The 13,924-nt window shown below is 43.5% G+C and overlaps 1 protein-coding gene across 3 annotated transcripts in view; it reads right to left on the reverse strand.

The window, feature by feature from the left end:
• ANO4 (anoctamin 4) overlaps positions 1 to 13,924 on the reverse strand; it is a 313,523-nt gene that overhangs the window by 482 nt on the left and 299,117 nt on the right. For all 3 annotated transcript variants that reach the window (XM_031940726.1, XM_031940727.1, XM_031940728.1), the window contains 4 exons: positions 13,772 to 13,919; positions 8,250 to 8,369; positions 3,655 to 3,760; positions 1,209 to 1,403 (listed from right to left, as the gene is read on the reverse strand). In XM_031940726.1, coding sequence (XP_031796586.1) covers positions 1,212 to 1,403; positions 3,655 to 3,760; positions 8,250 to 8,369; positions 13,772 to 13,919 — 566 coding nt within the window. In that variant the 3' untranslated portion in view covers positions 1,209 to 1,211. The remainder of the gene's footprint in view (positions 1 to 1,208; positions 1,404 to 3,654; positions 3,761 to 8,249; positions 8,370 to 13,771; positions 13,920 to 13,924) is intronic.

A 13,924-nucleotide genomic window follows, 5' to 3' on the forward strand; every position in this document is an offset into this window, starting at 1 on the left:
GAGGAGTGAGAGTGGAAAACCAGGTCATGGTACTGACAACAAGAAGGGAGAAGAAGGGAACTTGTAACAAAGAGGTGAGAGAAATGAGCCCTGAGGGGTCAGGATGGGAGACTGGGGAGAGATGATGGGCTCCCTGCAGGGCTCCCTCCTGGGCCCAGGTCAAGGCAGCACTTCATGCAGCCATGCATCTGGGGAACAGGTGTTGGAGCAGGTCCCCTTCCCAGCCCCAGAAACAGCCCACAATGAGAGAAGGAGAGAGACTCTGGCGGGGTTATGGAAGGACACAGGGCAGTAATGGAAGAGAGGGAAGAACTAGGATGCCCTGCCAGCACCTCAGCTTCAACGTGGCCAACGTGAGCTCCTTCCCCAAGTTCCTGCTGCTCATCCTCACTTCCCCTTTCTGCAGGATCACCCCACAAGTTTTGCATTTTTACAACTTTGGGCTCTTCTTCTCTTCCCTTTTTTCTCACCCCTCATTGTGTGCCTCAGTGTCTTCATGAGGGGCATGGATTTGATGTTCCTGTGTAGTGTCAAGCCAAGGGGAAAGAAAGTACCAGGAGAGGGAGCATGAGGACTTGAAAGAGAAGAACAATTAACTGATGATTAGAAAGTGTACTTTCTGGGGACAGTCTCGTGTACAAGGAAGGGATTAAGAAGCAGTGGGTGGTTGTAGAGAGGAAGGACCATAGAAGGTTAGATAAAGTTTGGGGTCACTGAGCATTTTGTGTTTAGATGGGAAAGAGCCATTGCTGGAACAAGGCACTGAAGGAGAAGAGAAGCTCGGATCTTTGGTGGACAGAAATCAGTTCTCATATGGGTTTTTCTGTCGCCTTGTTCCAGAACTGTAGGAAAGCCCAGTGCAACCATAGGAAGGTGGGTGTTCTGCTGGTGCCCTGTCAGGCTCTCCCTTCCAGCCAGGCCCTGCCCTGCAATCTCTGGAAGCCAGAAAATGGCAGTGGGCCTTCTTGGCACTCCCAGCTTCTTCTCAGAGAGGAGCTTAGCTTAACAATAAGAAAAAATAAGTGTTCATGGGTCTGAGGCTGCAGGTGGCCTTTACCTGCCTCAGGATGTGGGGCAGCTCCTAAAAACCACAGGTTGTGGTACCCAGTCTTCCACTTTGCCCTTTCCTCCAGCTTTAGGTCAATGCATCTTAGCCATGGCCTGAGGAGAGACCTCAGGGGCAGGGGCAGCTGTGGCTTTTCACTTACCAGTTAAGGCCACTCATTATGGTGAGCTTTCCCATTTTTCTTCCTCTCCTTGCGTTCCTTCTGGAGGCGTTCCAGTTCAGCCTCATACATCATCTCCTGAATTAGGTATTTCTCTCTTCTCATTCGATCCCTTAAATCTTTTGGAAGATCTGGGATCAGGTAGGAAATCAGATGCTTTATGCAAAATACAAGATGCTAAAAAACAGAGAAGACAAAAAAAAAGACTCAATTCTGGGTTATACATCCTTGCATTTGTTTCCAGAGGGACACTGAGAAGGTATTCTGGCTTGGACCATCCCAGCCATTCTGATTCAGTCTGGACTGACCTGAAGCAGCAGCGGGGATACATTGGCTCTGGCCTCAGAGGACCTGGGTTCAAATTCTGCCCGGCACTTTCCTGTTGGCCTCTGGAGTGTGCACAAAATCTATCGTTGTGTGATTCTAGTCAGCCACTTGGGGTTCTCTGCAAAGCCCCCCTCTGATCAGAAGTTACTCTAGTATTGGCTTCTTTTGGGCTGTTTACAGATGAGGATACTTTGGCCAGAAGTCAGTCACTGAAGGAGTAAGGGGCCCAGCCCAGGTCTGAAACCAGATTTTTTGGTTCCCAGTCTAGGAGTATTTCCTATGGAATGTAAATGATGCCTCACTGCCTCTCCTGCATCTTCTATTTAGGTTAAAAATGATACCTTAAAGCACAGAATCATTGGGAGGTCGTTTTCCCCGTTCACATGAGAGCAGGGACTTGTGTATGGGGCTGAGCAAGAGGTTGGGAGCCTAAGTGCTTAAGAAACGCCTCTGGACCCACCAAGGGGGCTGTTCTCACAGGAAGAGCGAGGGTGGCCTCCGCTTGTTCGGTCTGAGTCAGGTCCGACGGACTGTCCAAGTGAGGAAAGGGAGGCTGCTGATTTCGGGCACGGCGTGGGAGCCAGCGAGGGGCCCCTGTTAGAGACAACTCCGTGGAGTCGAGAGCTTCCCTTGTGCAAGGTGCCACAAGATGGCGTCCCTGCTTTACCAAAAAACCCTTTTCTTGTAGGTGTTTCCTTTTCTCGGGCAGGGATGCTTCTTTTTCCATCTTTCACAGAGTTACTGGGAGCTTGGATGAGTATCTTAAGATGTCTTGCACACGTACAAAAGTACTTGTGCATGCGAGTGTCAATCATTACTTTTATGTTTCTGTCTTTCTCAAATGCACATACATATAAGTATGTCCCCAAATCTTAATGTTCTTGTAAGTTAGAGTAAACATATACATAGGGACTATTGTCTCTACTGGGAAGGGTCAGAAGGCTAAGTCATAGAATAGCTTATAATCTTATTTCCCTCATAATTATTTTTCTTTTATAACCTTGAATTCTCAAACCCTTCTCCTCCCCGCCTCAGTTATTGACCCTTAAACTGCAAAAGAGCAGCAGCTAGGAGACCCAGTAGAGTGCTGAACCTGGAGCTGGGGAGATGAGTCTTCCTGTATCCGAAATTGGCTTCAGACACTAACCAGCTTTAGGATCCTGGACAAGTCACTTCACTCAGACTCAAGCTTCCTCATCTGTAAAAGGAAATGGCAAACCACTCCAATTTCTTTGCCAAGCAAACCAACTGGGGTTATGGAAAGTCAGTGACCTGCCTGGGGTCACCCAGCTTGTTGAGTCTGAGGCCAGATTGGAACAGAGGTTTTTGTGACTTCAGGCCCAGCCTCTTGTCCACTATATAAGTATCTACTCCCTCAAAACCCAAATTTAGTCAATCTAGTCATGATTGACTCTGAACCTTTTTGAACCAGACATGAACTCAGGAAAATCCTAATTCCAGGCCTTGTACTTCATTCACTGTGTCACCCAACAGCCTTGTAATATAGAATGTATGAATGCAAAATTATGGCAGTATACAGATTCTATACAACTTTTTCATTGCCATAAACTTCTCTGTCCCTTCTATACGGAGGATTTGTGTCACACACTGTTGGCAATCAACTTCAAGTTGCTTTTTATAAAAGCATTCTCTGGAGAGTCATCTTTTTGAACTCCCCCTATGAGCCAGAGGCCATTAGCTTGTTCTCATGCATGAAATAGTAGGTTTGAATAGTGACCAGATTTATTCTATTTCAGGGAAAGGACAATTAGTAACTTGGATTTTCTTCTCAACTTTAATTGTATAGATAAGTGTTTTTCTCAGCAGCTCAAAGGATATTTAACTGTGAATTCATATAGGCATAAAGCCTCAAATTTAGAAATCCCAGACACAACTGCTACATGTTTCCATTATATCAAATAATGATCTGATTTACTGCATAACGATGAAGGAGGAAGAAAAATCCTTCGAATGACTAATTAGACAATTGACCAGTAAAAGTCATGCTCCCATGCTCCCATTTGTTCTTGCATTGATTCAGAACCCATCTAGGTGAGTTAAAACTTGAAAGAAAACAAGGGAATAAGTTACAGAAACTGACCTCAAATACAATAATAAAAGCCAGACGTGCGGCCAGGACGTGCCAGAATTGCAGTGTGTAGCCATAGGGGACCAGCGAGTGAGGAGGGTCTCTATAATCTCGGTATCTACAAAAAAAAAAAAAAATCAATCCACATTATTTTTCAGAGAAAGATTGATACTAGAGTTGGTCCAGTCTTTCTCTCATTCTTTGAGGCACCAAACCACTCCCCCCACCCCCATTTACTGATTAGAAAATGAGACCTCGAGAGGAGTAACGTCACACTCAAGGTCACATGGATAGGATTTGAAGCAAATCCCTCAAAACCATTTTTCCCACTGTGGCACAAATCCATTAGGGGCATCTTAGAATTCTTCATGTATTTGCATCAAGACTCCTGGGACGTGCTGTATAATTCTTCCTCTAGTCTCATACAGCGACTATTCCTGTAGTGCTTTCAAATCTGCAAAACACTTTACATAGATGATCTCATTTGATCCTCATTATACAGTTGGGGAAATTGACACTGAAAAAGGTCACTTCTGAACTTAAATGAAAATGCTTTTCAAGTCCCAAAAACTGACTTAAAAAGAATCACAACTAGAAGGTCGTATTTTTATAAAAAGTTGTTACATTTTTTGAGAAGTTATAGATTTAGAGTTGGAAGGAACTCTAGAGGCCATTTATACCATATCCTCATCTTTTAAATGAGGAAATTGAGTCTCAGGCTAAATGATTAGGTCCTAACAGGTATCAGATGTGGTTTGAACGCAGATCTTCTAACTCCAGAGCCAGCACTCTGGTACTGGCACAGGTAACATTAATGTGGCCTAGTAACATTTTTATAGACTTGTTATAATTCTGCATTTTGCCTACGTGTGCATTTTAAAATCGCATGATAAAAGCAAGTTAAAGCTAGGATGGACCTGAGAGATCATGAAGTTGAATTCCCTGGTTTTAAAGATGAAACTGAGGCTTAAAGAAGTAACTTGTACAAGGTCACATACATAGTTCATTGGAAGCAGACCAAGCACTAGTTAAGTTCTTTGCATGCAATGTTTCTCTCTTCCTTCTCCCCCCCCCCCCCCCCGGTGTAGAATATTATTAAACTTAAGCCATTTAATAATGATGAACTTAGACCAAATGGTAATTAAATAATTTAAAAGATAGCAGCCATAGATACATAATTCAATTGAAAAGAGACCAAATAAATTGCAATTATTTCCATTTCAAGGGCTAGGAGTGAAAATTCAAGTCATTCTTATGACCCTCTAATCCAACCTTGTTTTACAGATGAGGAAACAATTCTAGGGAAGCTGGATGACTTGCCCAAGCTCAGACAGGTGATAGCCTCCCCATTGGGAAGATCTAGGTTCCAACCCTACCTGTGACACAGGATCATAAATTTAGAGCCCAAAGTCCTAGAGGTCATCCAGCCCAACACTTTAATTTTACAGCTTCCTGTAGGGCAGAGAAGCCCAGTGATGCCTATGTAATGTTCTTTCCCCTTCACTAGTTATGAGTAGTAACATTTAAATGGAAAGAAATACTTTATAATGTGTATACTCACATGGGGTTTTTAAGTTTTCAAATCATCAAACCATTTTCCACTGAAAAGAACCAAACCTTTTCCACTGATAGACAGCAGATCGGATAGATCGTAGCACCTGAGACCCAGGGTGACATATATATATATATATATATATATATATATATAATATACATTGTTAAACTAAAATTAAGAAATCACAGAATTCCAGCATCTGGAATTACACCCTCTCTTCTCCAGTTCATTTCAAGATCAGTTCACTAGCAAAACAAAACAGGGTAGTGTTATGTATGGAGAATTGTCCTTGCAATCAGGAAGACCTGGGTTCAAGTTCTGCTTCTGACACTGCCTGGCAGCAAGTGCCTTCACCTCTGGGGGTGAGGCACTGTCAGGCATCTCTCAGCTGGTACTGGGAGTTGCGGCACCTGGAAGTTTGTGTCCGTTATAGGTCTGGTAGTCTTCCTTTTCTGTATGTGTGTTGTATCTCCAGGGCCTGGAAAATGGGAGCTGTTTAATCAGCGTTTGTTAGATTTGAATAGAATTGAATTGACTAAATGGAAAGTCTGTTTTATCTGATATCCCTTTTTAACCGATCTTGTCCCCAGAATGTCATGAGATGCATGTTGACACAGAGCACGGCGAGACATTGGGGACGAAGGTTCTTGGACTAGTCAGGGCTGACTTTGTTATCCTCAGGCTACCCCATTGACTTTACAGGGGAGAGCCTCAGTTGCTCCCTTCTTTTGACTAATGATGCATAAAATACTGATTCTTTGCGTGTTGTTTTCCCCTGCAGGAATGTGAGAGAATAAGGGCCATGCATGTGCCCGGCCCTCCATAAGCACTTTAACGAACACTTGTTGATTGACACCAGGAATCCAACCCAGACAGCAATGAATGAGTTCAGCCGTGGGCACGAGGGCCCTTCCAGGCTGGATTCTGTGCTCTGGGACTGCTGCTGAATGAGCCCCGCGTCTGGGGGAATGGGCACTCTCACTAAACCTTGCACTCCTCTCTTCTCCAACATCCTGTTGCCCTTTTTGATAAGGGCACATGTTAAGGAAGCCAGAGGTAGCATTTAAGAAGGTTTCATCATCTGTGATTGGGCTAATGTGGACCATCAGTAGTCTGATTCCATCAATTCCTCAAAGGGTCATGATTAGAAGCTGGTAGGGACCATCGGGGCCATCTAATCCAACTCCCTTATTTAACAGATGAAGAAACCCAAACTCAGTGACTTGTCATGTTACACAGATGGCCGAGTCAGGATCCAATTCCCCCTCTAGTTCTTTCTTCAGTGTCCCATGCTGCAAGGGACTCCTTGACCAACACAGGTCAACTTCTTTATGTCTTAGTAGGTGTTCTGTGGCAAAAAAAGGATCTCCCCCCCAACCTAGTGATAAGCTGGTACTTAGACAGCAGAACTTGATGCTCTTAGTATTTGCAGAATATAGCTGCTGACTTTCTGGCAGAAACACCCATGGAGAATTTGGAATTCTTACTATATGCTATCCTGGGCCACTGGGGAAACTGCCATCAAACTCATGTTACAGAATGGGAATTAAGAAGGAATAAATCTAGATTTCCATCAAATCTCAAAAATTTATAATTTGATTTTTACCTTAATTTTAGCATGTGAAAAAATCCAGTACATTTGTGTTTGTTATTTAATAGGTATGCCTTTCTTTTTTCAGAACTGCACGTTTGTCCTTGAGAAGGCGCTTTTAAGCTTGAATGATGAGCGGCTGGCATTTTTGCTGGTTTCAGGTATAACCCAGTCAATTCCTACATTCCATGACAGTAGAGAAATCTTTCAAGAAAACCCTTGAATATATGTTTTTTTTGGGAACCCTTCTCTTTTTAGTAAATAAAATGTTAGGCTTCTTTATCCCAAATATGAACGTGTATCTTATTTTGAATAGTTTTACATGAGCAGCTAACTTTGAACTTGGGAAACAAATCAATTAATGCAAATCCTATGCAATTATGTCCAAATCAAATGCATGTAGGAGGCAGCAAGATGGTACAGTGCATAGAATATTGGACTTTTCTACCTCATTTATTTATTTAGCTGTGTGATCCTGGGTAAATCATGTAACCTCTGTCTGCTTCAGGTTCCTCATCTGTAAAATGTGGATAATAGCACTTACCTCAAAGGGTTGTTGTGGAGATCAAATGAGATGACATATGTAAAGTGCCCTGTAAACTTCAGAGTGCTGCATAAATATTAGCTGTTAATTTTAATATTCATATACACTCCAACCTTTCCAAGTGCCCAACTCCACTTTCACTTAGATTGCTGGATTCCCGCTCGTTTGGCTTGATACCCCCTCCAACTTAAGTGGATGTTTAAAAGTCCACTTTGCGTTAATCAGGCTAGAGTAAAACACTGAATCTAGGTTAGAAGGATCCACATAGGAGAATTTTTATATATTGCTACTTTCTTTGAACAGCTACAACAGCTCTCACTAAGAGGCCTGGGTGCATTTTTCCTCCTTAATAAAGAAAAAAGGAAGGACATATCGACATCCCAGGTTATATACAGATATGGTTATTACAAGTGGGGCTGGGCAGTCCATTAAGTTCCTCGGCAAAAATGGGGGGATTAAACTGGACCACCCCAGAGTTCCTTTCTTCCCCGGCTCTGACCCTTCCCTCTGGCAGTTCACAGGTGGGTAACTTGAGGCATGTGTCTTAAAATAAGGGGGGACCAAACTCGATGACCAGTGACATCTCTTCCAACTGCAGGCCCCTGGGGTCTAGGACTAGGTGGACTGTCACCTGATGATGCAGGTCCCACAGCAGGGGAGGGGAAGAGCTGGTGCCCATGGGGCAGAGGGGCCAGATGGCACCCAATTCCCCTCCTTCCACCTCCCTGGCTCTTGGGATCTGATCTGTCTCCTCCCCCCCAAGCCCCTTACTCAGTTTCTTCACGATGGTTCTGAGTGAATTCTAAAATGCATCCTTACATTTATTTTCCAAAATTTGTCAACACAAGCTCCTGGGAGGAGCTATACCATCCCGCAAGAAAAGGACCAGGCTGAGGAAGAGCAGGGTTTGTCCTCACCTGCAGTATTTTAGGGGTGTTCCCGAGAATTCGCTTCCGTCCGACGCGGGCTCAGATCGATTTTCAAAGTCAGAAATGAGAAACACAGACAGGCTGGCGTTAACATACCCAACCATGCACCTGCAAGAAAAACACAAATCTCTCATTAAAAATTTACAGAAACAAACTCCTGGGGCAGCTGGGCGGCGCAGTGGATAGAGAGCACCAGCCCTGAAGTCAGGAGGACCCAAGTTCAAAGCTGGCCTCAGACACAACACTTCTGGCTGTGTGACCCTGGGCAAGTCACTTAACCCCATTTGCCTCAGCAAAAAATAATAAATCCTGATATGAGGTAAAACTTTTATTAGGGAGGTCAGCAGGTGAGACCAAGGATGCTATAATAAGATTTATGTAGTGTTTTTTAAGATTGCAAACATTTGAGTTTAGTGACATCCTGTGGAGGTAAATGCTGAGGATATTGGGGATATCCAGACCAAGAGAAGTTGATGGATTGCCCGATGCTCTTCAGTTAATAAACAACAACACGCATAATAATGATAGATGTATATAACACTTACCATGTGCCAGGCACTGTGCTAAACACTTTACAATGATTTTGTTATTTGATCTTCCCAACAGTGTAGTTATTATCTTCATTTTACAAATAAGAAGCCTGAGGCACACACAGATTGAGGGATCTGGCGCTACAATGTGTAGGAGGTAGGATCTGAATTCAAGACTTCCTGCTCAGTTCACTTCATCTCCTCAAATCACTTAGCTAGAGAGTGCCAGGGGTAAGATTTGAACCCATGTCACCCTCCTTCCAAGTCTGGGCACTGAAAGTTACCTTTTGTCAGGATCATTTTTCATTTAACCATTGCCACCTTCCCTCCAGTTACACTTTAATGTTGTGTTTGTTGGATTTTACATTTCAGCCTTGAAATGCAATCTCCTTCCCTCCCCCAGAAGTCTATGATTTGTGGGTGTCAGAAGCTCCTTCTATCATTGCAGGCTGCTACCTTCTCTGAAACTTAGAGCAGGTAAGTGAAGTGAGCAGAACCAGGAGATCATTGTACATGGCAACAGCAAGATTGTACGATGATCAGTCATACGGACATGGCTCTTTCCATGGGAGGGAAAAATATTTGGAAAACAAGATTTTGCCAGGGTGAATGTTAAATTATCTAAGCGTGTATTTTTGACGTGTGTGTGTGTGTGAGAGAGAGAGAGAGAGAGAGAGAGGGAAACTGTGTCCCCTTTAATTCCTGGTCTCCTAGACTCCAGAGAGTCTAAAAGAAGGCATATTTTCTAGGCTGGGCTTTTCTAAGGCAAATCAACTCCCTCCTTTTCCCCCACCCCACCATTGATAATGGAGTCCTCATTGAGGAAGCCTTCAAAGTGATTTTCATTCACTTGTAGATCTGGGCCTAATATTGATAAGGCCTGGAAGTTCAACTGGAAGTTTTAGTCTCAGACTTCCATAAAGGACAGTTCCAAATGCCATATTTTTGCAGAAATCCAGAGTGGGGCTTAGCTGCCTACCAGGGCTCTTGCCCGCTTGAAGACATTCTCTCTCAGTACTAACAGGACTTTACCACTCTGAAGTCTGCCTTCCTAGCAAAGCTGGCTTCTCAGTGCCAATAAACTTCCCTTCTTACCATTCAAACTTTTGGGTTTGTGAATTCTTTTCACGTTGGACCTGTATCTCCGATCGAAAGGGGATTCCCACAACTCTCTGCACTGCCACTAGAACAGCATCATTTTGAAAATAAAAACTTTTATTTAAAAAAAAAAAACTTAGAGCAGGGCTTGTCCTGGACTCCCCTCTCTCCCCCCCTCCCCTCCAGGATTTATGGACCTATCTCAGAATGTTTTTAAATGCAAAAATAAAATTGAGTATATAACTAATGGAAATAGAATCATACATATATTATTTCTATATAGTATATAATACATGGATGATATATAAATATAACATATCTATATACATATCATATGCACACATACATATTTATCTATCCCAAGTGACCAATCTCCAGATGAAGAATTCCTCTGATAAAACTTCCTAAAGCATTATAATGTTATGGGATTTAGAATTTTAACGGTCAGTGTGAGCTATTAAATTTGTTTATAAATAATAGTGTATTTTTAAAAAGTATTCATTTTTTAAAAAAATTTTTGAGTATGATAGATACCGTAAGGTTTAATTTCATTTGGTATTAAAAATTATGAGAGGCATAATGAATAGAGATAACCTTGAAGTGAATCTAGGTTCAGGCCCTGTCTCTGATGCCTATGAGCCATGTACTGTTAGGCAAGGCATTTATCCTTTTGGTGGCTCAAGAGAGAATTACCAGTTATTCTTTTTATTTTTTTCCCCTGAGGCAATTGGGGTTAAATGACTTGCCCAGGGTCACACAACTAGGAAGTGTTAAGTGTCTCAGAGCAGATTTCCAATTAGTTATTCTTAAAAAATTGTTATTTGTTAAAAAAAATTATCCATCTGCACTCATCTAGGAGCAAGGCAGTGGATGTCAGATTTCTTCCTTTATTTTTTTTTTTAAATAGTATTTTGTTGTTCCCAAAACACGCAGGTTCCAGATTTTCCTCCCTCCTCCCCCAGGATAGCAAGCAATCTGATACAGGTTAAATGTGCTATTCTTCTAAACAGATTTCCATATTTATCATGTTGCACAAGAAAAATCAGATTAAAAGAGGAAAAAATCATGAGACAAAACTACAAGCAAACAACAAGGAAGGTGAAAATACTGTGCTCCCATCCACATTCAATCTGCATTGTTCCCTTTCTCTGGATGCAGATGGCTCTCTCCATCCCAAGCCTATTGGAATTGCCTTGAATCCTGGTTCTGTCACTGTTGATGGAGGACATCAGATTTCATTCTAGATGGAGTCCTATCCCTCCATGGCTCCTCTATGATCATAGAAGCCCACATTGGCTCCAGGTCCTATGTGACAGTAAAGTCACTAATAACATTTAAATAGTGTTTGAAAGTTTTCAGAGCACCTCCCTTCCTTTGATTCCCATACCAGTCCTTCAGGGCAGGTGCTTGTCCCCATTTGACCTTTAAGGAAAGGAAGCCCAGAATGCTGGTTTGGGGTCAGGAAGACTCATCTTCCTGGGTTCTAATCTGGCCATGGACACTTGCTGGCTGTGTGACTGTGGCAAGTCACTTAACCCTGTTTGCCTCAGTTTCCTTCTCTGTAAAATGAGCTGGAGGAGGAAAGGCAAGCTGCTCTAGTATCTTTGCAAATAAAACCCCAAATGGGCCATGAAGAGTCAGATATAACTGATTCAACAGCTCCCACATGGGAAACCACTGAGTCACCGTGGGTTGGGGAATGGGGTGACTCTTGACAATCCTGGTCACTAAGCCAGCCATAGAACCCTGGAGTTTAAGGCAAATGGGACTTAGGAAAAGCCCTCTCCACGTTCCTTGGCTGCTTGGCCTCCATAACAGCTGGTAATCTCTGGTAGGATCCAGCCTCCAAGGAGGCTCCTTGATAGTGAGGCTGGATCTGAGTCTATGCTGTGGAGCAAGTGTTTATTAACAGCTAATTACAGGTAAGGCGTTTGAGGCCCAGCAGTGCATTTGCCTTTCACAACATTTGAGTCAGTTCATCATCGGCTCCTGCTCAGTTCCCTCTCCTGACTCGCTCCTTGAATGATCAGAATTGGGCACAGGAGAGACCACCGCCTTCCTGGTTGTCAGGGCCCTGACTGAGCCCAGCCAGAATTCCCATCGGCTAACCTCACAGGGGATTGTTTCCCTGGTGTAGGAAATGGCTAATGCAGACATGGGGCGGGCCTTGTTCTCCAAAAGTGAATGCAAATAGGTACAAGGGAGAATGTGATAAGGACAAGAGAGACACAGAGTCAGGGAGAAAAAATCATTAACTGTTTCATGAAATCCTTACACAGAAACAGCCTCCTTCTACATATCCCTGGAGCAAGAGAGGCAGTGCGAGGAGCTGGCGAGAGGAACTGGACAGATGCTGATTCAAGCCTTGCCTCTCACTCTAGCCAGTGGCCATTCTGATCCTCTGAAATCTCATAAATGGCCCTAGAGATGGCTTTAGTGTTTGACCCTCCGCACCCTCTTGGTGCTTGGCCCCTCACGCAAGAGAACGGAGCTATAAACTCCTCCCCATACACAGGAACGTTCCAGGGAACCTTTCACTCTCCCTTAGGGCTCCCATCTCCCAGAACATCAGGCTCCCTTGCTGGGGATGCCCATAGGTCCCTCGCTCTACTGGGCCTCCAGTTCTAGTTTCCTTTTGTGTATCCTATTTCCCCCATCAGAACCAGGCATGCAAGCCCTGTGCTTAACACAAGAGAGAATGGGATAAGAACGATAGGATTTCAATTTTGCGAGTCCATTGTCTGGATGATTTTGCAAGATCCTGCAGACACAGAGAGGGAAAGTGGGATGGCCTGGGGCTCTTGGTGGGAAAGACTGGCTATTATTTTCTATCAGGGGGATGCAAAGGGCCCAGGAGATAAGCTGAAGGCCCATTATGCTGGCTTTACAGCTGCCTCCAGCCAGCCTAGAAATGCCAATTCTGCCCACACACATGTGATTTCCAGGGAACTGGGCCACCAAAGTGATTCAGCCCATCTAGTTCTCCTGCAGTTGTAACAGGCTGGGTCATAGCCAACAGCCCTGAATGACACTGTTTTTAACTGTGTGTGAGGTTAATTCACAAAACTTGTTTGTGGTGTAGCACATTCAATCAGATTGTGATTCATTTTCTGTATTCAGGAGACATGTCTCCATTACAGAATCACAGATGGAAGAGACCTTGGAGTTCACCTGGTTCAGCTCTTTGAGTTTACAGATGAAGTAACTCTCATCCAGGGAAGCCAGGTGATGTCTCTGAGGGAGGTGTTAACTTTCAGAGGTAAGATTGGAACCTAGTTCCTCTTGATAGGGTGCAGCTTCTAGGGGAACGATAGCAGTAATCCTGAGGTCTCCTGATCTTATGAGTGCTGTTGTTCTTACAATCTGTCTGTCAATGATTCTGAAGTCTTCTGCTCTTAGGATAGTCCTATAAACTTTGCTGACTGTCAGATACACAATCTGTCAGTCAATGATAACCAAGTTTCTGAGACCTCAGTTCTACCTCTGGGCCATAAAGTTAGCATGTCAGTGACATGAAGAACTAGATAGATTTGTCTTCTTGCTCCTAGTTCTTTGCTAAATCCTTTTGGAACTTAGCCCGCTTCAATTGGCGTTACAATTACAATAAACTTTGTCCCTTGACTTGGAGATGGGTTCAAGCCTGCAAATTCTTTTAAGACACCAGTTTGGGGTCACAGACTGACTTTTGGGGTCTCCTTTGGAACCTCAACACTCTGATTCCATAGCTTGTGGTCTTTCAGCTATAATCCACTTTAAGATCTCTTTTCACACTCACAACTCCATCCTTGTATATTTAACTGTCCCTCTCCCAGTTTTATCCCTGCCCCAAATATTTAAGAAATGAACGATTAAGTACAGGACGGCTCAGTGGCCCACACTTACTTTTGTCCAGCCTCTCCTTGGCCTGCACAAGGTCCGTATTTGTAAGCATAAACCAAGCGAGGGATGAAGTCCGATGTTATGGCTATGACAAATGCATTTGTGATTACAGAGAGAATCCCAATGCCTTCAAGAATTCCATACCAGATTCCTGTG

Source organism: Sarcophilus harrisii, chromosome 5, assembly GCF_902635505.1.
Source record: "Sarcophilus harrisii chromosome 5, mSarHar1.11, whole genome shotgun sequence".
Lineage (NCBI taxonomy): Eukaryota > Metazoa > Chordata > Mammalia > Dasyuromorphia > Dasyuridae > Sarcophilus > Sarcophilus harrisii.